The 27,667-nt window shown below is 49.3% G+C and overlaps 1 protein-coding gene across 5 annotated transcripts in view; it reads right to left on the reverse strand.

Annotated features, from left to right (window-relative positions):
• Positions 1–269: 269 nt before the first annotated feature.
• vwa5b2 (von Willebrand factor A domain containing 5B2) overlaps positions 270–27,667 on the reverse strand; it is a 235,914-nt gene continuing 208,516 nt past the window's right edge. For all 5 annotated transcript variants that reach the window (XM_072474096.1, XM_072474098.1, XM_072474099.1 and 2 more), the window contains 3 exons: positions 15,612–15,681; positions 15,032–15,155; positions 270–1,375 (listed from right to left, as the gene is read on the reverse strand). In XM_072474096.1, coding sequence (XP_072330197.1) covers positions 605–1,375; positions 15,032–15,155; positions 15,612–15,681 — 965 coding nt within the window. In that variant the 3' untranslated portion in view covers positions 270–604. The remainder of the gene's footprint in view (positions 1,376–15,031; positions 15,156–15,611; positions 15,682–27,667) is intronic.

The following is a 27,667-nucleotide window of genomic DNA, read 5'->3' on the forward strand; positions in this document are numbered from 1 at the left end:
CGTTCCCTGTTTAGGCCCCTCATTCAAAGTGAGTCGCGGCAAATAGCCATGTGTTTCTTGGTATTGCGAGTGCCAGGAAACATGAGGCGAAACGCGCTCACTAGAGGACTTTGTTCCCTTTTGGGAAGATCACTCCCATCAAGTTAACAAGCTTAAAATTAGAAATCGTTGGTGGTGCACTGAAGAATGGGAAGTATTAATACAATTTAACTTCCAAAAGTCTCTTAGCATTTTGAAATTGCAACAGAATAGTTCCACCAGAAGTGATATAAAATCAACGTTGTTATTTATTTCAAGATTATTATATAAATCAAGGCGCATTATTATATTTCCAATTCAACCATGAGTATCAGAATCTTTTTTCATATATGTGATAGAAAGGAGGTATACATTTTGAAATCTGCACCATACATTTTTAATTAATAGAATGCTGCAACCACAATGTTCACATAATGGCAAAAAGGCTACATTTATCCAAAGGTGCAGCAGGACTTTACATATTTCTTAGTTTGTTTCCCCCAATCAGGCACTATAATTTAATTTTCTGTGCTGCAAATTAAAACTATTATAAAGTACATATATTTTCACTGTATTTCGTCTGTATTTACATATTATTTGGGTTATAACACAACATGTTGAGCTTAATGTTCTCATTCCAGTGACGGAGCAGGAGGAAAAGATGTCTAGTTGCTCCCTTCAGTCTACTGACATTTACATGTTCAGGAAGCTGCTGTGAGTGTAGCCAAGTGTCTGCCTTGGCTGCAATGAGCTGCCATTCCAGAAAGTAACCAGCGCACTGATGTTCAAGCCACCCTAGTGCCACAGCAGTTGCCCAGCTCATCCCTTCCAAATCATCGTACTGTGTATTCAGATCATTTGCTGACTCGTAAAAGATGCCACCAGTTTCAGAGGTGACTGGTGAATTTTCATATAGATCAGTTTCAGAGCCCCTGCCACTGTCAACTTGCTGCAAGGTAGTGCTCAGACCATCAATACTGACACTGAATGAATTGTAGAGGCTGGCCGGAGAACTAGTGCAATCGAAAACACTCTCAAGATGTGACCATGTAATTTTCTTTGAACCTTTAGTGCTTTGTTCATTATTTCCTTGATCCTTTTCAGACACTGGATGGACATTCTTCATACTAGCACAAGATTCAGTCTCATTTGGACTGTGGATGGAGTTCCCCCTTTCCAGGAGAGTTTCAGTTTTGCTACCTGATGTATCTGATGGCATGCAGCGTGAAGAGGGACTGAGACTTGCTCGATGACATGAGAAAGGTGAGGCCCTTCTCAGTTGCTCTAAGGGAATCTTAACAGCTTCAGAAAATGCTTCATTAAGGAGAAATGCTCCAGATGCCATTTGTAATTGCACCTGAAATAAGAAAGTGTAAATTAAATATACTTTTGTATATGTATTTCATTTTTCCAAGGAGCCCTCGCTTGGGATATATTGATGGTCACATTTATAGCCACGGTGTAAAAAATCTGACTTTTGTTTAATTGGACATTTTTGAAATGTTAATCTTTGAGAGATTAAACATTTAAAAACAAATCAAACAAAAATTTAATTTACTTAGGAGAGACATTTACAACATACTCTGACAAAATTGATGATTCTACAGGGATCAAATCCTAAGCTCCGTTCACAGGTATTATAAAGTCATTAGTTTGGCTAATTGTGAAAACATCACAAAATGTTACTCTCGTCTTTAAATTCCCTTAATAACTCAGTCCAGAAGACTTTCATCTGCCAACACCCATTTGATGGTCATGGAAGGCATGAACTAAATGTGACCAAACATTTTGAATATCAGTCTGTACGCCTCATGGTAGGTGGTGAAGAACAGGAGGGTTTCGTGGTCAGCCATACTGCAGAAGGCTATGGCAAAATACTGCAGTACTTTGCCAAACATAATAATGGATCAATCCAATGGAAGTCCATGTTTGACAACATGGGCATGGTACCTGAAGGAGGAGGACCTTGTCAGGTTTTAACATCTGATATACTGTAAAAGTTTTATTTATTTTTGTGCAGGTCTGGGAAAGTTGCGTTTGTGCTTTCTGCTATAGTGGGAAGTTGGATATATTTGTACATTTTAAATCTTTGTGTTAAGAATTTCTATATCTTGACTTCCGGTGGCGGCAATGAGTGAGTGAGCCGCACATTCGGGGGCTCTCACTCTGGCGGGATTTGAGGACCTGGTTCCCCGGTTTTGCGGGGCTGTGGAGTGCTGAAAGGACGGCCACGGGGGGGCTAAGGAGCGAGCAGAGCTGCATGGAACTGCGGGAGAGCAGAAAGCAGCACAAACGGGAGAGGAAGGGACAAAGGCGAGGTGCAGGGGAAGCTGACCCGGGATCAAAGATGGCGGACCTGCGGACCTGCGGACCCGGCGATCCAGCAGGCGCTGGAAAACATGCTGCAGGTGATAAAGAGCAGTTTTGAATCGTTGAAGCGGGATAACTTGGACCCACTTTAGAAGGCAGTGGATCAGCTGAACCAGAGACTGGATGCCCAGGACGAAAAAGTGAAGGAGCTGGGGGAGGCGGTGGAGGAGCAGGCGGACGCGCAGACGATTGCTGCGCTAGAAGTCGACGGGTTGAAGGAGAGACAGAGAAGACTGCTGGACAGAGTGGAGGAGCTGGAAAATAAAGCCCGTAGACAAAATCTGAGGATCATCGGCTCCCCCGGAGGGGGCGGAGGGAGCTGATGCCACAGCGTTCGTGGCTGGCCTGTTGATGCAGCTGATGGGGGCTGAAGCCTGTCCGCGACCGCCGGAGCTGGAGGGGGCACACAGAGTACAGGCGAGACAGGTGCGTCCAGGGGGTCTCCCCCCCCCATCCGATGGTAGTTAGGTTCCACAGGTTTGTGGAGAAGGAGCGGGTGCTGCAGTGGGCAAAGAGCGCTAAGAGCAGCACGTGGAATAACAGTGTCCTTCGCATTTACCAGGACCCAAGCCAGGAGGTGGCCAGGCGGCAAGCAGCCTTTAAACAAGTTAAGGAGGTGTTGTTCAAAAAGCACGTGAAGTTTTGCCTGCTCTTCCCGGCCCATCTTTGGGTTACGCATCAGGGCCAACACCACTACTTCTCCGAGCCCGAAGAAGCGATGGAATTTGTGTGGGATCAGGGGCTGGTCTCGAAAAAAGGACCCACGGACACAAGCTAGGGTTCGAGAATTACTGTTTGAAGGGATGCCTACTGTGCCTGGATTGCTGGCCGACTGTTTACTGCTTTAAAGGTGCCTTGTGGTGTATTTTCTGTGGGAAGTTTTTGCCTGTGGGGGATGTGGGGGGATGGTATTCCCCCCCCCCCCCCCCTTCGAATGGTCTTTTTCCTTTTTTCTGTTGTTGTTTTTTTTTCTCTCTCCTTTTTTTTTTTCTGTTGTGGTCGGTACCTTTTGTTGGGCTCTCTGAGTGCGCTGGAGCCTGTATTGTAACAAAAGGGTGGCCGGCCATCAATGGGGATTAAAGATGTTTATGTCTATGGTTTTTATGTTTGTTTCGGATGGGGGATGTACGGGTACTGGGTTATTGCGGTGTTATAAATTTTTTTTTTGGTGCTCACAAAGGGACGTGGGTTAACACTTTTCTGTGTACAGCTGGAACTGTGTTGTACCTGGAGCAGCCTCGCGCTGCTGTTTGATGTTTAAGTCTTGTTTGATCTTTCCCATCTTAGTAAGACCGCTCCAGTGGGTCGGAGTGGGGGATGGTGTGCTGGGGAGTGGGGAGATGAGGTCGGGGAAACAACGGGAGTGAGACAAGGGGGCGCCGGAGCAATGAGTCACCGGGCTAGCAGATTGGCTAGTCAAGGGAGTCAGGTGGGGGGGGGAAGAATACAGCCAGTGAATGGCAGGGGTGGGGTTATCGGGGGATGTTGCTAGGGGGGGGGGGGGGGGAAAGAGTTATTTTGCTGACGTGGGGGGGATCTGAAGTAGGTAATGGAAAGGAGGTCGGGGGTGGAGGTGGCCAAGAGGCGAGCCAGGAATGGCGTGGAGCATGGGCCGGGGGCGGGCCCAAGAAAGGTTATGGCTGACCGGTGGGGGGTGGGGGGGGGGGGAGGTGTTGTGCTCCCCAACCAGGCTGATCACCTGGAATGTCAGGGGACTAAATGGGCCAGTTAAAAGGGCACGTGTGTTTGTGCATTTGCGGGCTCTAAAGGCGGACGTAATTATGTTGCAGGAGACACATCAGAAAGTGTCTGACCAGACTAGACTAAGGAAGGGCTGGATCAGTCAGGTCTTCGACTCGGACTTCAATTTGAGGCAGAGGGCGTAGTCGCAGATGGCGGGGGCAGATTCCTTATAGTAAGGGGCAAGCTGGAGGGGAGAAGAGTGGTGCTGGTGAACATATATGCGCCGAACTGGGACGATGTTGACTTTATCAAAAGAGTGCTGGGGACGATCCCGGACCTAGACTCACGTAAGTTGATAATGGGGAGGGGTCTTTAATACGGTCCTTGACCCGGGGCTGGACCGGTCATGTCCCAGAACGGGCAGACTCCCAGCAATGGCAAGGGAGCTGAAAGGGTTCATGGAGCAAATGGGGGCTGTGGACCCATGGAGAGCCAGACAACCGACGGGAAGGGGCTACTCGTTTTATTCGCATGTTCATAAAGTATATTCTAGGATTGATTTTTTTATCGTGAGCAGGGACTGTGTAGGGGAGGTAAAGAATATGGAATACCCGGCCATCACTATCTCGGACCATGCCCCGCACTGGGTGGACCTGCAGGTCGGGGGGGCGAATTACCAACGCCCGCAATGGAGGTTAGACGTAGGACTGTTGTCGGAGGAGGGGATATGTGAGAGACTTCGGATGTGTATGCAAAATTACTTGCAGGTGAACGATACGGGGGAGGTTTCAGCAGCGACCCTGTGGGAGGCGCTGAAGGCAGTAGTGAGGGGGGAACGGATCTCAATTCGGGCTCACAGGGTCAGCGCGGACAGAGCAGAAATGGACAGATTGGTTAGGGAAATTCACCGGATAGACGAAGAGCATGTGGGGTCCCCGGGGGAAGGACTTACTCAGGGAGAGACAGAGATTGCAGGCGGAACTAGAGGTGCTATCCACGAGTAGGGCCGTGGAACAACTTAGGAAGGCGAGGGGAGTGGTGTATGAGCATGGGGAGAAGGCCAGCAGATTGCTAGCGCAGCAACTCAGGAAGTGGGAGGTGGCCAGGGAAATAAGTAGAGTGGTTGATGGGGCGGGGAGCAGAGTGGAGGATCCGGCAGGATTGAATAAGGTATTTCGGGACTTCTATAGTAAGCTGTACACTTCAGAAACCCCGGAAGAGCCGGAGGAGATGAAAAGGTTCCTGGATGGAGTAACCTTCCCAAAAGTAGGCAGGGGACTAGTGGACGGGCTGGGGGCCCCGATTAGAGCGGAGGAGGTATTGGGGGCCTAAAGGCAGTCGGGGAAAGCGCCAGGACCCGATGGATACCCAGTAGAGTTTTACAAAAAGTTCTCGGAGTTAGTGGGACGGGTCCTGACTAGGGTTTTTATTGAGGCAAGGGACAGAGGGACCCTGCCGCCGCCGATGTCGCAAGCCACCATCTCGCTGACATTGAAGCGGGAGAAGGACCCGAAATCCTGCGGGTCATACAGGCCAATCTCCCTGATCAATGTGGATGCCAAGCTCCTGGCCAAGGTCCTGGCGATTAGAATTGAGGACTGCGTACCGGAGGTGATTGGGAACGATCAGACAGGGGGCAAAATTCTCCCCCAACGGCGCGATGTCCGCCAACTGGCGCCCAAAACGGCGCCAGACGGGCATCGCGCCGCATCGGCAAGGTGCGGAATGCTCCGCACTTTGGGGGCCGAGCCCCGACATTGATGGGTTAGACCGACGCCGGAGGGATTTCCGCCCCGCCAGCTGGCGGAAACGGCGTTTGTTGCCCCGCCAGCTGGCGCGGAAATTACATTTTGGGCGGCGCATGTGCGGGAGCGTCAGCGGCCGCTGACAGTTTCCCGCGCATGCGCAGTGGGGAGAGTCTCTTCCGCCTCCACCATGGTGGAGACTGCTGCGGAGGCGGAAGGGAAAGAGTGCCCCCAAGGCACAGGCCCGCCCGCGGATCGGTGGGCCCCGATCGCGGGCCAGGCCACCGTGGGGGCACCCCCCGGGGCCAGATCGTCCCGCGTCTCCCCCCCCCCAGGACCCCGGAGCCCGTCCACGCCGCCTTGTCCCGCCGGTAAATAGCTACTTTAATTTACGCCGGTGGGACAGGCAATTTCTCGGCGGGACTTCGGCCCATCTGGGCCGGAGAATCGAGCGAGGGGGCCCGGCAACCGGCACGGCCCGATTCCCGCCCCCGCCCAATCTCCAGTACCGGAGACTTCGGCAACCGGCGGGGGCGGGATTCACGGCGGCCAACGGCCATTCTCCGACCCGCTGGGGGGTCGGAGAATGACGCCCCTGGTTTGTGAAAAGCAGGCAGCTGACAGCTAACTTGAGAAGATTGCTTAATGTGATCATGATGCCCCGACGGGCAAGGAGGTGGAGGTAGTGGTGGCAATGGACGCTGAGAAGGCCTTCGAACGGGTGGAGTGGGGCTATTTGTGGGAGCTGCTTGGACGGTTTGGGTTCGGGGAGGGACTGGTTAATTGGGTCAGACAATTGTACCAGGCCCCAAAAGCTAGCGTTAGGATGAACAGGATAATGTCAGATTATTTCAGACTACACCGCAGGACCAGACAGGGGTGCCCACTCTCCCCGTTGCTGTTCGCGCTGGCCATAGAGCCGTTGGCGATGGCGTTGAGAGCTGCGAAGGGATGGAAGGGAATGACTAGGGGGGTGTGGAACATAGGGTCTCTCTCTATGCGGACGACCTGCTCCTGTACGTGTCGGACCCACTGGCCGGGATGGAAAATATACTGGAAACTTCCGGGTGCGGCGATGACCAGCTAGGTCGCACGTTTCGGCAGCTCCTGGTGGAACGGACTTTTGTGCTCTTGATAGGAGCCCCAACGGCAATTTTAACGGCAAAAAACACTGTGCTGTAATCCAGAAGGGAACCCCCCTGGACACGGATGGAAAAAAGAGAGGAAAGTGGCCGGATTGCGGTGGATCCTCTAAAGCAGCGGCCAGGAAGGCAGGCACAAAGCAAGATGGCGTCGGAAGGAGGCAGTTTAATGTGGGGCCCTGACCAACAAGAGTTCCTGCGGCGTTGCGTGGAAGCACTCAAAAAGGAGATGAAGAAGGAGCTGTTGGCCCCGATATTACAAGCGATTGAGGGGCTAAAGGAGGAGCAAAAGACCCAGGAACAGGAGCTTTGGGGCGTGAAGGCAAAGGCTGCTGAGAATGAGGACATACAGGGCCTGGTGGTGAAAACGGAGATGCACGAGGCACAACACAAAAGGTGTGTGGAAAGGCTGGAGGTGCTGGAGAATAATGCGAGGAGGAAGAATTTAAGGATTCTTGGTCTTCCCGAAGGTGTAGAAGGGGCGGACGTCGGGGCATACGTGCGCACGATGCTGCACTCGTTAATGGTATCGGAGGCCCCGACGGGTCCGCTGGAGGTGGAGGGAGCCTATCGAGTTATGGCGCGAAGACCAAGGGCTGGAGAAATTCCTCGAGCCATAGTGGTGAGATTTCTCCGATATAAGGACAGAGAGATGGTCCTCAGATGGGCAAAGAAAACTCGGAGCAGTAGGTGGGAGAACGCGGTGATCCACGTATATCAAGATTGGAGTGCGGAGGTGGCAAGAAGGAGGGCAAGCTTTAATCGGGCCAAGGCGGTGCTGCACAAACGGAAGATTAAATTTGGAATGCTGCAACCGGCAAGACTGTGGGTCACACATCAAGGGAAACACCACTACTTCGAAACTGCAGATGAGGCGTGGACATTTATTGTCGAGGAGAAACTGGAGTGAGCGGGCCATAAAAAGAACGTTTGGGACAAAGTGGGGGGGTGAATATGTGGGATGAAGGGGGGAAAAGAGGGAAGAGATGACTTCCCAAGTTGTTAATCCTGCGACCCTGTAACTTTTCTCTCTTCCCCATGTCGTGGGGGAGGGGGAGGAGGGAGGATGAGGAGCTGAGGGCGCCGGCCATTGGGGGCGGGGCCAAAAGGGAAGCGCGGGCTTTGTTCCCACGCTATGGTAATCACGGCGGGAACAGGGAAGCAGGAAGGAGGGGGCCTCGCACAGTGTGAGCCGAGGTCACGGGGGGAAGCCGAGGTCGGCCAGAGTTTGCTGACTTCTGGGAGCAACATGGGGGGTGCAATTACGCTAGTTTGGGATCTACCGGGGGGGGGGGTTAACTGGGTTGCTGCTGCTGGGGAGAAGGGGGAGCTGGTATGGGGGGGGGGGGGGGGGGGGGGTCGGGGCGGGGGGGCACCGCTTGGGGGAGATACGGCTACGTGGGAACCGGGTGAGGAGCTGGATTGAAAAAGGAGATGGCTAGTCGTCAAGGGGGGGGGTAAAGAGCCCCCCAACCCGGTTGATCATGTGGAATGTGAGAGGGCTGAACGGGCCGATTAAGAGGGCACGGGTACTCGCACACCTAAAGAAACTTAAGGCAGATGTGGTTATGCTTCAGGAGACGCATCTGAAGCTGATAGACCAGGTCAGACTACGCAAAGGATGGGTGGGGCAGGTGTTTCATTCGGGGCTAGACACAAAATACAGGGGGGTGGCCATACTAGTGGGGAAGTGGGTAATGTTTGAGGCAAAGACTATAGTGGCGGATAGTGGGGGCAGAAATGTGATGGTGAGTGGCAAATTGCAAGGGGAGGCGGTGGTATTAGTGAACGTGTATGCCCCGAACTGGGATGATGCCAACTTTATGAGGCGTATGTTAGGACGAATCCCGGACCTAGAAGTGGGGAAGCTGGTAATGGGTGGAGATTTTAATACGGTGCTGGACCCAGGGCTGGACAGATCGAGGTCCAGGACCGGAAGGAGGCCGGCTGCAGCTAGGGTGCTTAAGGACTTTATGGAGCAGATGGGAGGAGTAGACCCCTGGAGATTTAGTAAGGAATTTTCGTTTTTCTCCTGTGTCCACAAAGTTTATTCACGAATAGATTTTTTTGTTTTGGGAATGGCACTGATCCCAAAGGTGACGGGGACAGAGTACACAGCTATAGCCATTTCGGATCATGCTCCACATTGGGTGGACCTGGAGATAGGGGAAGAAAAACAACAGCGTCCACCCTGGAGAATGGACATGGGATTATTGGCAGATGAGGGGGTGTGTTTAAGGGTGAGGGGGTGTATTGAAAGGTACTTGGAACTTAATGATAATGGGGAGGTACAGGTGGGAGTGGTCTGGGAGGCGCTGAAGGCAGTGGTTAGAGGGGAGCTGATATCTATTAGGGCACATAAAGGAAAGCAGGAGGGTAGGGAAAGGGAGCGGTTGTTGAAAGAACTTCTGAGGGTGGACAGACAATATGCGGAGGCACCGGAGGAGGGACTGTACAGGGAAAGGCAAAGGCTACATGTAGAATTTGACTTGTTGACTACGGGTAATGCAGAGGCACAATGGAGGAAGGCACAGGGTGTACAGTACGAATACGGAGAGAAGGCGAGCAGGTTGCTGGCCCACCAACTGAGGAAAAGGGGAGCAGCGAGGGAGATAGGGGGGGTGAGAGATGAGGAGGGAGAGATGGAGCGGGGAGCGGAGAGAGTGAATGGAGTGTTCAAGGCATTTTACGAAAGATTATATGAAGCTCAGCCCCCGGATGGGAAGGAGAGAATGATGTGCTTTCTGGATCAGCTCGAATTTCCTAAGGTGGAGGAGCAGGAGAGGGTGGGACTGGGAGCACAGATTGAGACGGAGGAAGTGGTGAAAGGGATTGGGAGCATGCAGGCGGGGAAGGCCCCGGGACCAGACGGATTCCCAGTTGAATTCTATAGAAAATATATGGACTTGCTGGCCCCGCTACTGATGAGAACCTTTAATGAGGCGAGGGAAAGGGGACAGCTGAAAGGTACTTGGAACTCAATGATAATGGGGAGGTACAGGTGGGAGTGGTCTGGGAGGCACTGAAGGCAGTGGTTAGAGGGGAGCTGATATCTATTAGGGCACATAAAGGAAAGCAGGAGGCATGTCAGAGGCAACGATATCGCTCCTCCTAAAGAAGGAAAAAGACCCGCTGCAATGCGGGTCCTACAGGCCCATTTCCCTTCTGAATGTGGACGCTAAGATTCTGGCCAAGGTAATGGCAATGAGGATAGAGGATTGTGTCCCGGGGGTGGTTCATGAGGACCAAACTGGGTTTGTGAAGGGGAGACAGCTGAATACAAATATACAGAGGCTGCTAGGGGTAATGATGATGCCCCCACCAGAGGGGGAAGCGGAGATAGTGGTGGCGATGGATGCCGAGAAAGCATTTGATAGAGTAGAGTGGGATTATTTGTGGGAGGTGCTGAGGAGATTTGGTTTTGGGGATGGGTATATCAGGTGGGTACAGTTGCTGTATAGGGCCCCGATGGCGAGCGTGGTCACGAATGGACGGGGGTCTGACTATTTTCGACTCCATAGAGCGACGAGGCAGGGATGTCCTCTGTCCCCGTTATTGTTTGCACTGGCGATTGAACCCCTGGCCATAGAATTGAGGGGTTCCAGGAAGTGGAGGGGAGTACTCAGGGGGGGAGAAGAACACCGGGTATCTCTGTATGCGGATGATTTGTTGCTATATGTGGCGGACCCGGTGGAGGGGATGCCAGAGATAATGCGGATACTTGGGGAGTTTGGGGATTTTTCAGGGTATAAACTGAACATGGGGAAAAGTGAGTTGTTTGTGGTGCATCCAGGGGAGCAGAGCAGAGAGATAGAGGATTTACCGTTGAGGAAGGTAACAAGGGACTTCCGGTACTTGGGGATCCAGATAGCCAAGAATTGGGGTACATTACACAGGCTTAATTTAACGCGGTTGGTGGAACAGATGGAGGAGGACTTTAAGAGATGGGACATGGTGTCCCTGTCATTGGCAGGTAGGGTGCAGGCGGTTAAAATGGTGGTCCTCCCGAGATTCCTTTTTGTGTTTCAGTGCCTCCCGGTGGTGATCACGAAGGCTTTTTTCAAAAGAATCGATAAGAGTATTATGAGTTTTGTGTGGGCTGGGAAGACCCCGAGAGTGAGGAGAGGATTCTTGCAGCGTAGTAGGGACAGAGGGGGGCTGGCACTACCGAGCCTAAGTGAGTACTACTGGGCCGCCAATGTCTCAATGGTGTGTAAGTGGATGGGAGAAGGGGAGGGAGCGGCGTGGAAGAGATTGGAGAGGGCGTCCTGCAGGGCGACTAGCCTACAAGCAATGGTGACGGCGCCGTTGCCGTTCTCACCAAAGAAATACACCACAAGCCCGGTGGTGGTGGCTACATTGAAAATTTGGGGGCAGTGGAGACGGCATGGGGGAAGGACGGGAGCTTCGGTGCGGTCCCCGATAAGAAACAATCATAGGTTCGTTCCGGGGAGAATGGATGGGGGATTTGGAGCATGGCAAAGAGCTGGGGTAGTACAACTGAGAGATCTGTTTGTCGATGGGACGTTTGCGAGTCTGGGAGCGCTGACGGAAAAATATGGGTTGCCCCAAGGGAATGCATTTCGGTACATGCAATTGAGGGCTTTTGCGAGGCAACAGGTGAGGGAATTCCCGCAGCTCCCGACGCAGGAAGTGCAGGATAGAGTGATCTCAGAGACATGGGTGGGGGATGGTAAGGTGTCGGACATATACAGGGAAATGAGGGACGAGGGGGAGATCATGGTAGATGAGCTGAAAGGGAAATGGGAAGAAGAACTGGGGGAGGAGATTGAGGAGGGGCTGTGGGCTGATGCCCTACGTAGGGTAAACTCATCGTCCTCGTGTGCCAGGCTAAGCCTGATACAATTTGAGGTGTTACACAGGGCGCATATGACTGGAGCACGGCTTAGTAAATTTTTTGGGGTAGAGGATAGATGTGCGAGATGCTCGAGAGGCCCAGCGAATCACACCCACATGTTCTGTTCATGCCCGGCACTACAGGGGTTCTGGGTGGGGGTGGCAAAGGTGCTTTCGAAGGTGGTGGGGGTCCGGGTCGAACCAAGCTGGGGGTTGGCTATATTTGGGGTTGCAGAAGAGCCGGGAGTGCAGGAGGCGAGAGAGGCTGACGTGTTGGCCTTTGCGTCCCTTGTAGCCCGGCGCAGGATATTGTTAATGTGGAAGGAAGCCAAACCCCCGGGTGTGGAGACATGGATAAACGACATGGCAGGGTTTATAAAGTTAGAACGGATTAAGTTCGTGTTCAGGGGTTCGGCTCAGGGGTTCACCAGGCGGTGGCAACCGTTCGTCGATTACCTCACAGAAAGATAGAGGGAATGGAAAAGAAGTAGACAACAGCAGCAACCCAGGGGGCGGGGGGGGGGGGGGAATCGAACGGACTCTCAGAGATGTTATTGTATATGTATAATATGTATAGATATTTGTTATAGGTAATTTTATATTGGATTGTTGGATTGTATTTTTGGAGAGTATGTATTTTGGACAAGGCAGTTGCCATTCAGTTTTGTTTTTGTTTATATATTATTTATTTATTTGTTTAAAACTGGCCACGGTTATTTATATTGCTTTATTGTTGTGTAAAAGAAACACTACGTATTGTTATGTTTGGCCAAAAATCTTGAATAAATAAATTTTTAAAAAAAAGAAAATATACTGGAAACATTGAGGAAGTTCGGCCGGTGTTCAGGGTACAAAGAGTGAGATGTTTGTGGTGCAGGCAAGGGGCCAGGAGAATAGACTGAAGGAGCTGCCATTTAGGCTGATGGAGGAAAGTTCCCGGTACTTGGGGATACAGGTGGCATGAGACTGGGACAGGTTGCATAAGTTAAATTTGACTAGGGCGGTGGAACAAATGAAGAGGGAGCTTCGGAGATGGGATGCACTCCCGCTGTCACTGTAAAGATGACAATCCTCCCTAGATTTCTGTTCATCTTCCAGTGCCTCCCGATCTTTATCCCACGGTCCTTCTTCAAAAGGACTGGCAAAATCATCATGAGCTTTGTCTGGGCGGGAAAATCCCCGCGGGTGAAGAAGGCGATGCTTGAAAGGAGCCGCAGCGAGGGGGGACTGGCATTGCTGAGTCTGATCAACTACTACTGGGCGGCTAACATAGCCATGTTAAGGAAGTGGATGGTGGGTACGGGGTCTATCTGGGAGCGAGTGGAGGCGGCTTCATGCAGGGGCACCAGTTTGGCAGCCCTGGTCACGGCTCCCCGACCGCTGTCGCCGGCCAGGTACTCCACCAGCCCGGTAGTGGGGGCGGCCCTGTGGATATGGGGCCAGTGGAGGAGGCATGTAAGGGGGGTGGGTGCGTCTATCTGGGCTCCAATATGTGATAACCATCGATTTGTCCCCGGGAACATGGATGGAAGATTTCAAACATGGCGGCGGGCGTGGGTGGGGAGGGTGGGCGATATGTTCCTGGAGGGAAGCTTTGCGTGTTTGAGGGGCTTGGAGGAGAAATTTGGGCTGCTAAGGGGAAATGACTTTAGGTACTTACAGATGTGGGACTTTGTACGCAGACAGGTCCCATCCTTCTCATGCCTCCCGCCATTAGGGATTCAGGACAGAATAGTCTCTAGAGGAGAAGGAGGAGAGGGTAGAGTCTCGGATACTTACAAGGTGCTCATGAAGGGGGAAGAGTCCCAGACAGAGGAACTGAAACTCAAATGGGAGGAGGAGCTTGGCGGGGAGATGTTAGCGGGCTGTGGGCGGAAGTCCTGAGTAGGGGAAAACTCAACCACAACATGTGCCAGGCTCGGCCTGATTCAATTTAAGGTCGTTCACCGGGCCCACATGGCGGTAGCTCGGATGAGCAAATTCTTTTGGGTAGAGGACAAGTGCGCTAGATGCGTGGGAGGACCAGCGAACTATGTTCACATGTTTTGGGCATGTCCTAAGCTTAGGGGGTACTGGGAGGGATTTGCGGGGGTCATGTCCCGGGTGCTGTAAACAAGGGTGGTGATGAGTCCAGGGGTGGCAATTTTCGGGTTTTCGGAAGACCCGGGAGTCCAGGGGGAGAAAGAGGCAGATGTTCTGGCCTTTGCTTCCCTAACAGCCCGGTGGCGAATACTGCTGGCGTGGAGGGACTCAAAGCCCCCGAAGACCAAACTATGGCTTTCGGACATGTCACGTTTTCTGGGTATGGAAAAAATTAAGTTCGCCTTGAGGGGATCTGTACTGGGGTTCGCCCGAAGGTGGCAACCATTCATCCACTTCTTCGCGGGAGAACTTCAGCAGGGGCGGGGGGGGGGAGATTAGAGTAGAGTAGGAGGGATAAATAGGCAGGTAGTGTTTAGGGGAGAGGAGCGGGCAGCTGCAGTACGGTTTGATTGAAGTATTGGTTTTATATTGATGTTTGCACATTTCTGTTATCTGTAACAATGCCAAAAAATACCTCAATAAAATTGTTTGTTAAAAATAAAATAATTTTTGTATCTTTACCCAAGTGAGTTTTAGTAATAATGCTAACTCCTGACTTGTTAACTGAAGAAGTCTGGCTGGCTTACTTCTTACATCGAGTTATATACAGTTAAGTACATATTGAATTGGCAGTATCGCTATTTTTAAAATTCAAACTCTTTTATAATCAACCCAGGAGAGGGACAAAGAGGGGGGTAGGCACACCCCTCCTATCCTGGATGTAGCACTCTATAGTTCCAGTCATATTGATTCCATAAGAATATTATCCATAAATGAACATAAGATTGTTCTAGATTAAAATCCTTGACCTTTCTTTTAATTGTCTTCAGTGATCAGGGAGAAATTTCAGTTTTATTTGGGTTGACTTTCTCAATATTGAATTGGAGACGATGAAATTCACATGAAGACTAACTGGGTATGGTGTATTGCAAAAAGCCGACATTGATCTGATTGATCTTGCACCATTATTAAATGACTTAAACCAGCAACGATGCTTATGTGCAGGGGTAATACACAACATAAACTAATATTTGCTTTTGTAGTAAAAATCCATGTTGTCCAGCCTGAAACAAAGGATTCAATATTTTAATCTACAAAAGCTAATCAGAGTAAGATGTTCACAGTTTTTCTCACCAGTGGCAGATAATCATTAGTCTCTTCTGCAGGAGATGTGTCCAGTTTGGCAGACAGACAATTGGGTTTTATTGGTATGTACTTTCCAGTCTGACTCGGGCTTCTGTACCTTCCCAGGTTAAACCTTGTAGAGTGAATAAAGGTGGGTTAGCAATTTGAGTGAATCAATAGCTAGTATCACAGCTAGAATCACACCAGCAGAGCAGGGCATTTCAGAGACTGGAGTTAGGCTATCCTGGTTTTAATTCTCTTGCCTACTTGTGCTGACAGAACCAAACTAATTGAGTCAACAATGCTCACTAATATTTGTAACGCAATGGAGAGTTTTGCCCATCTATTTGGCGGACCATTGACATTCAGAAAGCATTAGTAGCTACAAAGGAGTTACTTTTGTTTCAGCCAGTGCTCAATGAAAATGAATCCATCGAAATGTATTATCCTCAGTGGAACATCAAAATGCAATTCTAGCAGTGATGTTACTTTGTCTAGGTGGAAAAAATTCTATGCTCCATGATTTGTAAGAGGAGTATATCACTGCTACTTTGATTATACACCATTAACAATAAGTTAATCAGGGTACCTGGATCCAAAGAAACTTTCAAATGATTTCTGTGATCGTAGCGAGACTGTTGAAGGGCTCTGTGCATTCCCTGGATGAATACAGAAAATTCTGTTATTTATATTGAAGTCAAACTGCAAATCAATTAAATGTCAGCAACTCAGATTTGGATGTTTTATGATCTTATTCACTGTAGAAACAATTCTCAATAATAACATTGTCTGAGGTCTCAGGTTCAATCCAGGCTCTGGGTCACTGTCTATGGAGTTTGCACATTCTCCCAGTGTTTGCGTGGGATTCGCCCCACAACCCAAAGATGTGCAAGGTAGGTGGATTGGCCAAGCTAAAATTGCCCCTTAATTGAAAAAAATAATTGGGTACTCTAAATTTATTTTTTTTAAACAATGATATTGTGGTATTGTGATATGCTAACAAAATGTAACTCCAATAGCTACTTGAAACTATAATTTCAGATTCAAAGTCATAATATTACCCTTATGCCTACATCATGCTGCCTCCACATCACAAATGCATCGAGAGCACCAAAACAATATTATTTGTATGTCCACCCTGTTCAAATATCACACAATGTATTTCTCCAGCTCAAGGATATAGGTTTGTAAGTCATCTGCCATGAGTCTACCATTAGTATAATTTACTCCCCTGCCCTGAACAGTTGATATTTAAATAAAGACTTTCGGGGTGAGTACTGACATAATTTGAAAAGGTAGCATAGTGGTTAGCACAGTTGCTTCACAGCTCCAGGGTCCCAGGTTCGATTCCCAGCTTGGGACACTGTCTGTGTGGAGTCTGCACGTTCTTCCCGTGTCTGCGTGGGTTTCCTCCGGGTGCTCCAGTTTCCTCCCACAGTCCAAAGATGTGCAGTTTAGGTGGATTGACCATGCTAAATTGCCCATAGTGTCCAAAAAGATTGGGTGGGGTTACTGGGTTATGGGGATAGAGTGATGGTGTGGGCTTGGGTAGGGTGCTCTTTCCAAGGGCTAGTGCAGACCTGATGGGCTGAATGGCCTCCTTCTGCACTGTAAATTCTATGATTCTAGAGTGAGCACAGGTAAAGTGATATTTAGTTATTTTTTATTCTTTCACGAGATGTGGGTAATGCCAGCATTTATCGCTCATCCTTAATTACCCTTGAGAGCGTGTAGGTGAGCCGAATTCTTGAACCACTGCAGTGCATGTGGTGTTGGAATACCCAGTGTTGTTAGGGAGTTTCAGGATTTTGACCCAGCAACAGTGAAGGAATGGTAATACAGTTCCAGGTCAGGGTGGTGTGCTTGGAGGGGAAATGCAGGTGGTTATGTGCCCATGCATCTGGTGCCCTTCTTGTTTGAGGTGGCGCAGTTCATGGATTTGGTGAATTGCTGCAATGCATCTTGTACATGGTACACACTACTGCCATTGTGCATTAGCGATGGAGGGAGTGACTGTTTAAGGTGGTACGTAGAGTGCAAATCAAACAGGCTTGTTCTGTCTGAGATGGTGTCATGTTTTTTGATATTGTTGGAGCTGCACTCATTCAGCCAAGTGGAGCGTATTCCATCACACTCCTGTCTTGTGCCTCGTAGACAGTGGACAGTCTTTGGGGAGTCAGCAGGTGAATTACTTGCCTCTGAATGCCTAGCCTCTGGACTACACTTGTAGCCACAGTATTTATATGGCTGTTTCAATTCAGTTTCAATTCAGTTTTTGGTCAATGGTAATCCCAGAATGTTGATAGTGGGGGACTCAGTGATGGTAGTGTCATTGAATGTTAGGGGGAGTGGTTGCATTCTTCCTGGCATTTGTGTGGCACATATGCAACTTGTCATTTACCAGCCCAAGCCTGGATATTGTCTAGGTCTTGATGTATTTGGACATGAACTGCTTCAGTATCTGAGGAGACTTGAATGATGCTGAACATTGTCTAGTCATCATAGATTATCATAGAATTTACAGTGCAGAAGGAGGCCATTCGGCCCATCGAGTCTGCACCGGCTCTTGGAAAGAGCTCCCTACCCAAGGTCAACACCTCCACCCTATCCCCATAACCCAGTAACCCCACCCAACACTAAGGGCAATTTTGGACACTAAAGGCAATTTATCATCAGTGAACATCCCCAGTTCTGACCTTATGATGGAGGGAAGGTCAATGATGAAGCCCCCCTCTCCTCCATTTCTATTGACTCCAGATATAAAATCCACATTTAAACTAAAAAAAAGACTAAAGACCCAAAGCTTGTCTTGGATTTCACTGAAACATTACACCTGTACCTCATTTGCATTATCAAATATGTCAAACAAGGAATAGCTGCAATTAAAAAGCCACATTCAATCGAACAATATCACACTGATAGAATAAAAAGTTAAGCGAAAACCAGGAAAACTTTGATTAAATTTGTCTTAAAGGTCAGTGCCAGCTGCTATCTATTAATATGACAAACATTTTGGGCCCGATTCTCCGTTTCAGAGAGGAAGTGCTGACGCCAGGACTGAATCATGTAAGTTCTACATCCCCGAAAACAGCACTGGCCCTGGAGCGATTCAGGAAATCCCAATGGGCTAGCTCAGGTGCCACGTGGAACTAGTGTAATTCCACTAAAGCTGGGGTGTGATTCGCCGGGGTCGGGATTGGCACTGGAGAGCCTGACAAGCAGGAGCTGTATATAGGCACTGCACACTCCGCAGGCCTTCATCCCAGCCAAGAAGATGGCTCTGGTTATGCTCAAGCACACCCATCTTATTGATAGGTCGTCTGGGGCCAGAGAGTACCTAGGGGGGGAGGCACTAATACGACCTGTGGCGCTAAGTTCACAGTGGGAAATCAGCAGCATGCGCAGTGCAGGGCTGCCTTGCAGGCTCCAGAAATGATGGTCCGTGCCTGTCCACCCTGACCTGGCGCGCGAATCTCCACTCCGGAGTCGCTAATTGGAGAATCCAGCCCTTTGTCGATCAAGTTTGACGTAACATTAATTTCATGGACAAAATTGTATCTAATTCACCTGTCTCACCAGTAGGTGGAGGTGGTGTGCAAAAGTTTAGGATTTGATTCACGAACATCACAACTGATCATTTTTATGATGTATAAAAATTGTCCAGGAAATCCACATTGTACAGTGTATAAGTTATGCACCGATGCTTTAGCCAAGCATACAATTCCACAATTCCAATGTCCCGATGTATAAACAATTCACTCCCAATACTTATTAAGGTGATAGCCTCATCATCAAGAATCCCTATTAAAGTCTTAACCATGCTTCATCTTATCATTTTTAAAATATTTTATGACAAAATTGATATAAAACTCCCCTGGTGCCCTAGCAGCTAATACTGACCAATCTAACATTAAGCAATCAATACAACTGCATAGAGTAACATCACTGTACCAGAGTAAGACTGGAGGTTGTTATGACACCCTCAGGGGCCATACCCTATATTGTATACGGCTCCCCTCCTACACCTGGAGTACAAACTCCCCAGCTGATGAGGGGGCCTGCCCCCTAACTGGGAGGATCCTCACAGGATACAAACACTGACCTGGGTGCAGGTCAAGGAGGATGACCCTGTAGGGTAAGGAGCTGTGTAATTGTAGTATTAGTGAGGAGAGTAAATAAATCAAGTTGTATCCTGCCTACCTGGTGTCGAATGAAGGCCTTCCCATTGACTGTCACAGAGGTGATTGGGCAATCTCCAATAAATCACGGTTGCAAATGACTGGGATTGATTTTACACTCGATTTTATGCACATCATTTGTGTTTTTTTTTAAATATTTTTATTCTCCTTTTTCACATTTTGTCCCAAATTTACACCCACCAACAATAAACAATAATCAGCAACAAATATGTCAATCCCCATAACAATAACAACGATCCCAATCTCCCACCAACCCCCAAACCTCAGCCCGCATGTTTACATAACCAAATGACAAAAAGGAATCAGGGATTACCCATAGTCACCCTTAATACACACAGCTCCCCTCCCCCCCAACCCTCCCACCCATCCCCCCAACTAATGTTCGATGTTATCCAGTTCTTGAAAGTGCATAATGAATAATGCCCATGACTTGTAGAACCCCTCCATCCTTCCCCTCAGTTCAAACTTAATCTTCTCAAGAGTCAAGAATTCCAACAGGTCCCCCCGCCACGCCAGGGCACTGGGTGGAGAGGCTGCTCTCCATCCAAACAGGATCCGCCCTCAGGCGGTCAACGAGGCGAAGGCTACGATATCTGCCTCCGCACCCGTTTCCAACTCTGGCTGGTCCGACAACCCGAATATGGCCTCCCGGGGACCTGGGTCCAGTTTCACGTGCACCACCTGGGAAGTTACCCTAAAAACCTCCTTCCAGTAATCCTCTAGCTTTGGACCGGACCAAAACATTTAAACGTGATTAGTGGGAACCCCCCCCGCCGCCCCCCCCCCCCCCCCCCCCCACACCCCCCGCAACGCTCGCACACATCTTCTACTCCTTCAAAGAATCAGCTCATCCTCACCCTCGTGAGATGTGCTCTGTATACCACCTTCAGCTGTATCAGCTCCAACCTCGCACATGAGGTGGAGGCATTCACTCTCCGGAGCACCTCACACCAGACCCCTTGCTCTATAACCTCTCCCAACTCTTCCTCCCACTTTGCTTTGATCCCTTCCAGTGGTGCCTTATCCTCTTCCAAAATCGCTCCTGCAACGCTGACACTAGCCCCTTCTCCAATCCCCTTGTTGTCAGCACCTCCTGCAGCAATGTGGAGGCTGGCTCCACCGGGAAGCTCTGTATCTCCTTTCTGGCAAAATCTCGAACCTGCATGTATCTAAACATTTCTCCCTGCTCCAGCCCATACTTGGCTTCCAGCTCCTTCAATCCTGCAAACTGACCCCTAAGTAACAAATCTTTTAGTGTCTTAATCCCTTTCTCTTCCCATTTCTGAAAATTTCCATCCCACCTCCCTGGCTCAAATCTGTGGTCCCCCGAATCGCCATTTCCCTTGACACGGCCCCCAACCCGAAGTGTTGGCAAAACTGCCTCCAGATTTTCAATGAAGCTATTATTACCGGACTCCCTGAGTATTTCCCCGGAGCTATCGGGAGCGGCGCTGTTGTTAGTGCTTTCAGTCCCGACCCCCACACAAACTCTCCTCCATTCTGACCCACTGGGAATCAACCCCTCTGACCCAGCTCCGTACCTTCTCCACATTCGCCGCCCAGTAGTAGTACATCAGGTGCGGAAGACCCAAACCCCCTGCCTGCCTTCCCCTCTGTAGCAGCATCTTTCTCACTCTGGCCACCTTCTATCCCCATATGAACGAGGTAACCCTTCCCTCAATCTCCCCGAAAAAAGCATTTGGCAGGAAAATCGGTAGACATTGAAAAATAAACAGAAATTGCGGCAACACATTCATTTTAACCGCCTGTACCCGACCCGCCAGTGACAGGGGGAGACCATCACACCTTGCCTGATCGGCTTTCACTCTCCCCACCAAACTAGAGATGTTGTACCTGCAAAGCCTCCCCCACCCCTGGGCAACCTGCACCCCGAGTTACCTAAAGTGAGTCCCTGCCCTACGGAATGGCAGCCCCCCCACCCGTGGCCCCACACCTGGCCGAGATACCACAAAATACTCACTCTTGTCCAGGTTCAACTTGTACCCCGAGAAAGACCCAATATTCCCCCTATCAACACACTCGGTTCCGACACATATAACAGCAAGTCGTCGGCATATAAGGACACCCTATGCTCTACCACCCCCCCCCCCCCCCCCCCCCCACCCCCCACACTATTCCTTTCTATGCTCCCGAACTTCTTAATGCGATGGCCAACAGCTCAATTGCAAGTGCAAACACCAGGGGGGACATAGGACATCCCTGCCTCGTCCCACGGTGGAGAGAACAGTATCTCGAGCTGATGTTATTTGTGCGGACATTCGCCCTCGGCTCCTTATATAATAGCTTTACCCAGTTCACAAATCTTGGTCCAATCCCAAACCGCTCCAGAACTGCCATCAAGTACCCCCATTCTACCCGGTCAAACACCTTCTCAGCGTCCAATGCCACAACCACCTCTGTTTCCTTCCCTTCCGCCGGTGCCATAACGATGTTCAAAACCCTCCTAATGTTCGAAAAAAGCTGCCTCCCTCTCACGAACCCCGTCTGATCCTCACCTATCACCATCGGGAGGCACTCCTCCAGCTTACCCGCCAGTACCTTCGCCAATATTTTTGCGTCCACATTCAGAAGTGATATTGGCCTATACAACCCACACTCCGTCGGATCCTTATCTTTTTTTAGCAACAGTGAAATCGATGCCTGCCCCAAGGTTTGTGGCAACACCCCCTTTCCTATCGCCTCTTCAAACTTCCCCACCATCATGGGTGCTAGCTTATCCTTGAATGTTTTGTAATATTCCACCGGAAACCCATCCGGCCCTGTCACCTTTCCCAACTGCATCCTCCCACCTCGGCCGATATCTTTGCCACAGCTACCCTCACCGGGCCGATTGCCTCCTCCACCAATGACATCAATGCGACCGCCGTCTCCTTCCTCAAGGCCTCCATGTGCCTCGCAAACTGTTTTTCCAGCTCCACCGCCATCACCTCGGTCATCTTCTCCACTGTAAGTAGTGCGGCCCCACCATGCGGTTTGGCTTCCGCCATCTTGTCAGCACTTTTGCTCGTCCTCTCATTCAGCGGCGAACCCGCGTTTCCTCATTTCTTCGACGCTGCTCTTCGCATCCTTTAGCAGCTTATTGTTTTTCCTTTCTTTTCTTCCCCCTTTCACCCTCCTGTCCCTCTTCAATCTGATTTTTTTTGAAAAAAAGCAATTTTTCTTCCTTCACACAAAAAAAAGGGAAAAAGGGAAGAAAAAAAAACTTTCACCAAACTTCTTTCTCTTCTCCTTTACATTCCCCAGAGTTCCCCAGGGACCGGACTTCAACCTTGGTGGGAGCCATCCGATGTGGGACATCCCACCTACATTGCGCCTACGGAACTCTTCTTGATTCGGCCACCCTGCTCGCATACTGCACACCATTTGTGTTGAACTATCCTCCACTCATTGCCGTCAGCTGGAGAAATTGCTGCAGTTTTGGTCATATTCTGTTTGTTGCAGTTTGTAGAGACTCTTTTTAAATAGTCTCTGTAGACTATTTGCTCCAGTGTGGTTTTTCAACCAGTTTCTGGGCGGGATTCTCCAGACTGCCAGCCGCCTGCTTCTCAGCCGTGCACCGTTCATGGGCAGTGGGATTCTATCTTCCTGCCGATTGTCAATGGGATTTCCCATTGTAACCACCCCCACGCTGCCACAAAACCCATCTGAAACATTGGGCCGAATTTTCATCCTGGAGGTAAGTAGCAGGAGTTGGGTAATTTTGCGGCTTAGCATGCCTGTCTCAGGGGAAGGTGCCTACAAAGGCAGGATTTTTGTTCCAGTGGGGTTGATGTTAACTGGAGTTCATCCATCACCCTCAGACACAGTTCAGAGGCAGCCACGTGTCCTGCTGAATGCCAAATCATGGTGTTTAAAAGTGCTCTGCGCTTCGTCCCACTTGTAATAAAAGCCCAAAATAACCCTCTATTCCTCACCCTTTACAAACTCCCATGTCTCTCCACCCATCCCGGTGGGCCCTCAAACACCCCGTCCCAACCTATGCCCTACCAAATCGCCCCTCATATCCTCCATGCCAACCCATGTCTCTCCACCAACCCCACCCCCCGGTCCATCATGCCTTCCATGCCAATCTCTACAGAACCAATGCATCTGAGAGGACGAGGTATGCAGCAAAAACTTTTTTAAAAAGTAATTCATTCATTCCTCTCTAAAAGAAAACTGATTTTACTATAACCCTATAAAAGTGGCAATAAACCAGATCTTGAAATTACTAATTGCAGAAAGTTCAAGCACTTGACAGCTCTTTATCTTGTATACATATTCACTTGCAATTGAGAAATAGATCTAAAATGTTGGGGGACATTTTCTGATACTGGACGATGGTATAAATTATAGGTGGCTCTGTAACTACATTTGTGCTCCTATATAACTTTTGAATAGTTCTGTTGAGACATAAAGTATTCATTGGCTTAGATGTCTGTTTAGAAGAGGCAATTTGTAGAAATAGATAGTGTATACACAATGCTTGTTAATATCAGAAAGGACACAAAATGGCTGTTAGCTATTAAAGCAATACTAAAGACACAAAATGGCCAAACTAGCCACTTTCCTGAACAATAAGTTACAAACTGTGTAAACTACCTCATGAGAACCAAGCGTGGGTACTTATAGGGAGTATCTCAACAGCTGCTGATAACAGCTTCACACTACAAGGAATGCAATGTATCCATAATAGATCAAGGTCCCCAGCTGTAGACAGGACATATCCTTGTTTTAGTTTTGAATGACTTCAGTATGAAGTTAGGGGCAGGTAAGACAACACCCAATTTAACCATATATGTGATAACTGGAATGCTAAGAAAATTGATGGACTGCATGTAATGAATTGTGACACGAATATAGTTGATTGATTGTAGTAAATGAGAATACAACTAATTCCGCCTCTTGAATCTATATATTAACCCAATGTGAACCTTAGCTCAAGTGAGAAAGAGTATTGTGAGACTGCGTAGTCTCCCAGAATTCTGATATAATAAACTGCTTCTTTACTCATCCTCCGGCCTTCGTGTGAATATTTTCACCTCTAACATAAAAGAAAAAGCTGTCAATAGAGCAATATTTTCCATTGGGCACATGTGTTTCAACAGACTACTGGATGTTTGGGCTCTGAGCCAAAGCCTCATTATACATTCATTGAAAAGGATTGCATAGGGGCCTGGATAAGCTGTTTTAAACTTACCTTTCAAAACATTCCCACAGACTGATTCATAACATCTCTGAGGGGCTGTGAGCCATAACTCGTTGAAAATTCCAGAGAATTAGGAGATGCTTATCCCCACAACGGAGCCAGCTGGGCTGGTGGGGCAGGTTCATTGCCTGAACCCTTATCACAAGCTGACGAAAATTGGGGTCAGGCGGTATGTTGGTGTCATGATATGCAGACAGGCAGCTAATGAACACAGAGAACAGGACATGACCAATGAGCAGGCAGGACATCTAGGGGTGGTATCTCACTTTAAAAGGCACGAGGCACTCACAATCCACCTATTTCCACTGATGAACATCTACAGAGTGAGTCAGGGAGTATTTACAGTATCACACCTCCAACATGTGGCTAAGAGCTAGTCTGGTTCAGTCAGATAGAGTAACCACACTTAGGTTAGCAGAGAGTCGAACTCATAGAGAACTGTGCAGAAGGCTCTGCACCTTCAACATACTGTCTTGGCATTTTTCGACCCAGACAGGGAGACAAAGATCTCAACAGATGCGAGCCAGGATGGCATCGGTGCGGTGCTGCTTCAACGCAAAGACACTTCATCCTGGGCACTGGTAGCCTACGCATCGAGGGCCATGACACCCACCGAAACAAAGTATGCGCAAATAGAGAAGGAATGCCTGGGTCTTCTCACTGGCATTCTCTAGTTTCACGACTATGTCTACGGCCTGCCGACATTCACTGTCGAGACAGATCATAGGCTTCTGGTCCACATTATTCACAAGGACCTGAACGACATGACGCCTCGGTTGCAGCGCATCCTCCTCAAACTCAGAAGGTAAGACTTTGACTTAGTGTAAGTCAAGGATCTCATCATCACTGATGCATTGTCCCGCTCCATCACCTTGCCTAGTGAACCGCTGGAAATCATCCAGCTGTGTGCAGCTTTGTGCTAGCACCCTCTCGGCGTTTGATGAGAAGGTGGTTCATATCTGCGAGGAGATGACCCCCTCTTGCAGCGTGTCATGCACCACCTCGCCAATGGCTGGCGAAAGGGCAGTGCCCTCAATTTTACAATGTGAAGGACGACCTGACGGTGATTGATGGTATCCTCCTCAAGTTGGGCCGGATTGTCATTCCACTCAGTCTCCAGAGCTTGGTGCTCCGCCAAATTTATGAGGGACACCTGGGTGTCGAGAAGTGCAGGCGCAGAGCCAGGCAGGCTGTCTACTGGCCAGGACATCTTGAACATGGTCCTCAGCTGTGCGACCTGTCAACACTTCCAGCCAGCGCAGAGAAAGGAGACACTCCAGCAGTAAGAAATCGAGACCTCCCCGTGGTCCAAGGTTGACATCGACCTCTTTCGTGCAAATGGTCGTGACTACGTGTTGATTACTGTCTATTTCTCCAATTATCCTGAAGTCATGAAGCTCTCAGACCTCTCATCTCGGACCGTCATCAAGGCCTGTAAGGAGATGTTCTCCAGGCATGGTATCCCACTCACTGTCATGAGTGACAATGGCCTGTGCTTCAACAGCCACGAGTGGTCTATGTTTGCCAAGTCATACCATTTCAAACATGTCACTTCCAGCCCACACTATCCGCAGTCCAATGGGAAGGTTGAAAAAGGGGCACATTGTGAAACAGCTCATCTGCAAGGTGGCGGATTCTGCTTCTGACATCTACCTCACGCTGCTTGCATACAGGGCGACCCCACTGTCCACTGGCATGTTGCCGGCTCAACTCCTGATGAACAGAGACCTGTGGACGACACTTCTAGCCATACATTTGCCCAACCTGGATCACCTCCTGGTGCTGCAGAAGGTGCAGAAGCTCCGAAACCAGCAAAAGCAGGGCTATGATGCTCATGCCACCGGTTTGCCCGTGTTATCCCCGGCAGACACTGTCAGGATCAAGATACCGGATGGTGGCTGGTCTGCTCCAGCTGTCATTGTTCTACAGGCTACGCCCCGCTCGTATGTTGTACGTATGGTTCATGGTTCTATTGTGCGATGAAACAGACGGGCACTGCGCAAAGTTGCCTGCCCGCAACCGCTTTCTTCTCCATTTCCATCCGTTGTTTTGCCACCTCCTGATACCTTGAACTATGAGGCCACCAGTCAGGCTTCCATCCCGCCTGTCAAGGCGCCGTCGTCCCCACCACCACCTCTCCGGCGGTCGACAAGGATCAGACGCAAGCCCCAGAGACTGGACTTATGAACATTTGTTTTGTTTGTTATGTTCTGTTTTCTCACATTAGACAGTTGTCTTCACATGTAAATGCGTTCACATATGCCACCGCTTGTAAATATGTTAATATATGCCACCATATGTAAGTATGTTCCCATATGCCAACAAAACAAGAAAAAAAAGGGGAGATGTCACGATATGCAGACATGCAGATAATGATATACAGACAGGCACAGACAGGCAGATAATGAAAATAGAGAACAGGGCATGACCAATGAGCAGGCAGGACACTCAGGGGTGGTATCTCACTATAAAAGGCACGAGGCACTCACATTCCGCCTCTTTCCACTGATGAACATCTACAGAGTGAGTCAGGGTGTATTTACAGTATCAGACCTCCAGCATGTAGCTAAGAGCTGGTCTGGTTCAGTCATACAGAGAAACCACACTTAGGCTAGCAGAGAGTCGAACTTATAGAGAACTGTGCTAACTGTGCTACTGGTTCAATAAATCAGATTGAACTAACTGCAAGGTCTGGAGTATCTTTTGGTGAAAGCTGCATCCAGTTGCAGCCTGTATTATCCCAGGGTACATAACACATCAGTTGGTGCAGTGGTTAGTACTGTAGCCTCACAGCGGCGAGGATGGGTTTGATCCTGGCCCTGGGTCACTGTCCGTATGGGGTTTGCTCATTCTCCCCATGTTTGCGTGGGTCTCACCCCCATAACCCAAAGAAGTGCAGGGTAGGTGGATTGGCCTCGCTAAATTGGGAAAATAATTAATTGGGTACTCTAATTTTATTTATTTTTTTAAATTAGGGGCACCAGGAGTGGAGCCAGTAATCCTGACTCCATGAAAACCTCGCCCTTTAACACTGTTCCTCTTCACAATTGTTGCCTGACTGTGGTGAATGTATTATGCCAATAATCCACCATTGTATTTGTATCTGTGCTGTTGCCCTTGTATTTGTATCTGTGCTATGCTGTTGCCCTTGTGGGCTCCTCCTATGGGCCATTGTATGGCATTATCCATAGGGGAACATGTTGGGCCTGTATGGGCTCTGCCCATGGCTCCTCCCCT

Source organism: Scyliorhinus torazame, chromosome 14 (genome assembly GCF_047496885.1).
Source record: "Scyliorhinus torazame isolate Kashiwa2021f chromosome 14, sScyTor2.1, whole genome shotgun sequence".
Classification (NCBI taxonomy): Eukaryota; Metazoa; Chordata; class Chondrichthyes; order Carcharhiniformes; family Scyliorhinidae; genus Scyliorhinus; species Scyliorhinus torazame.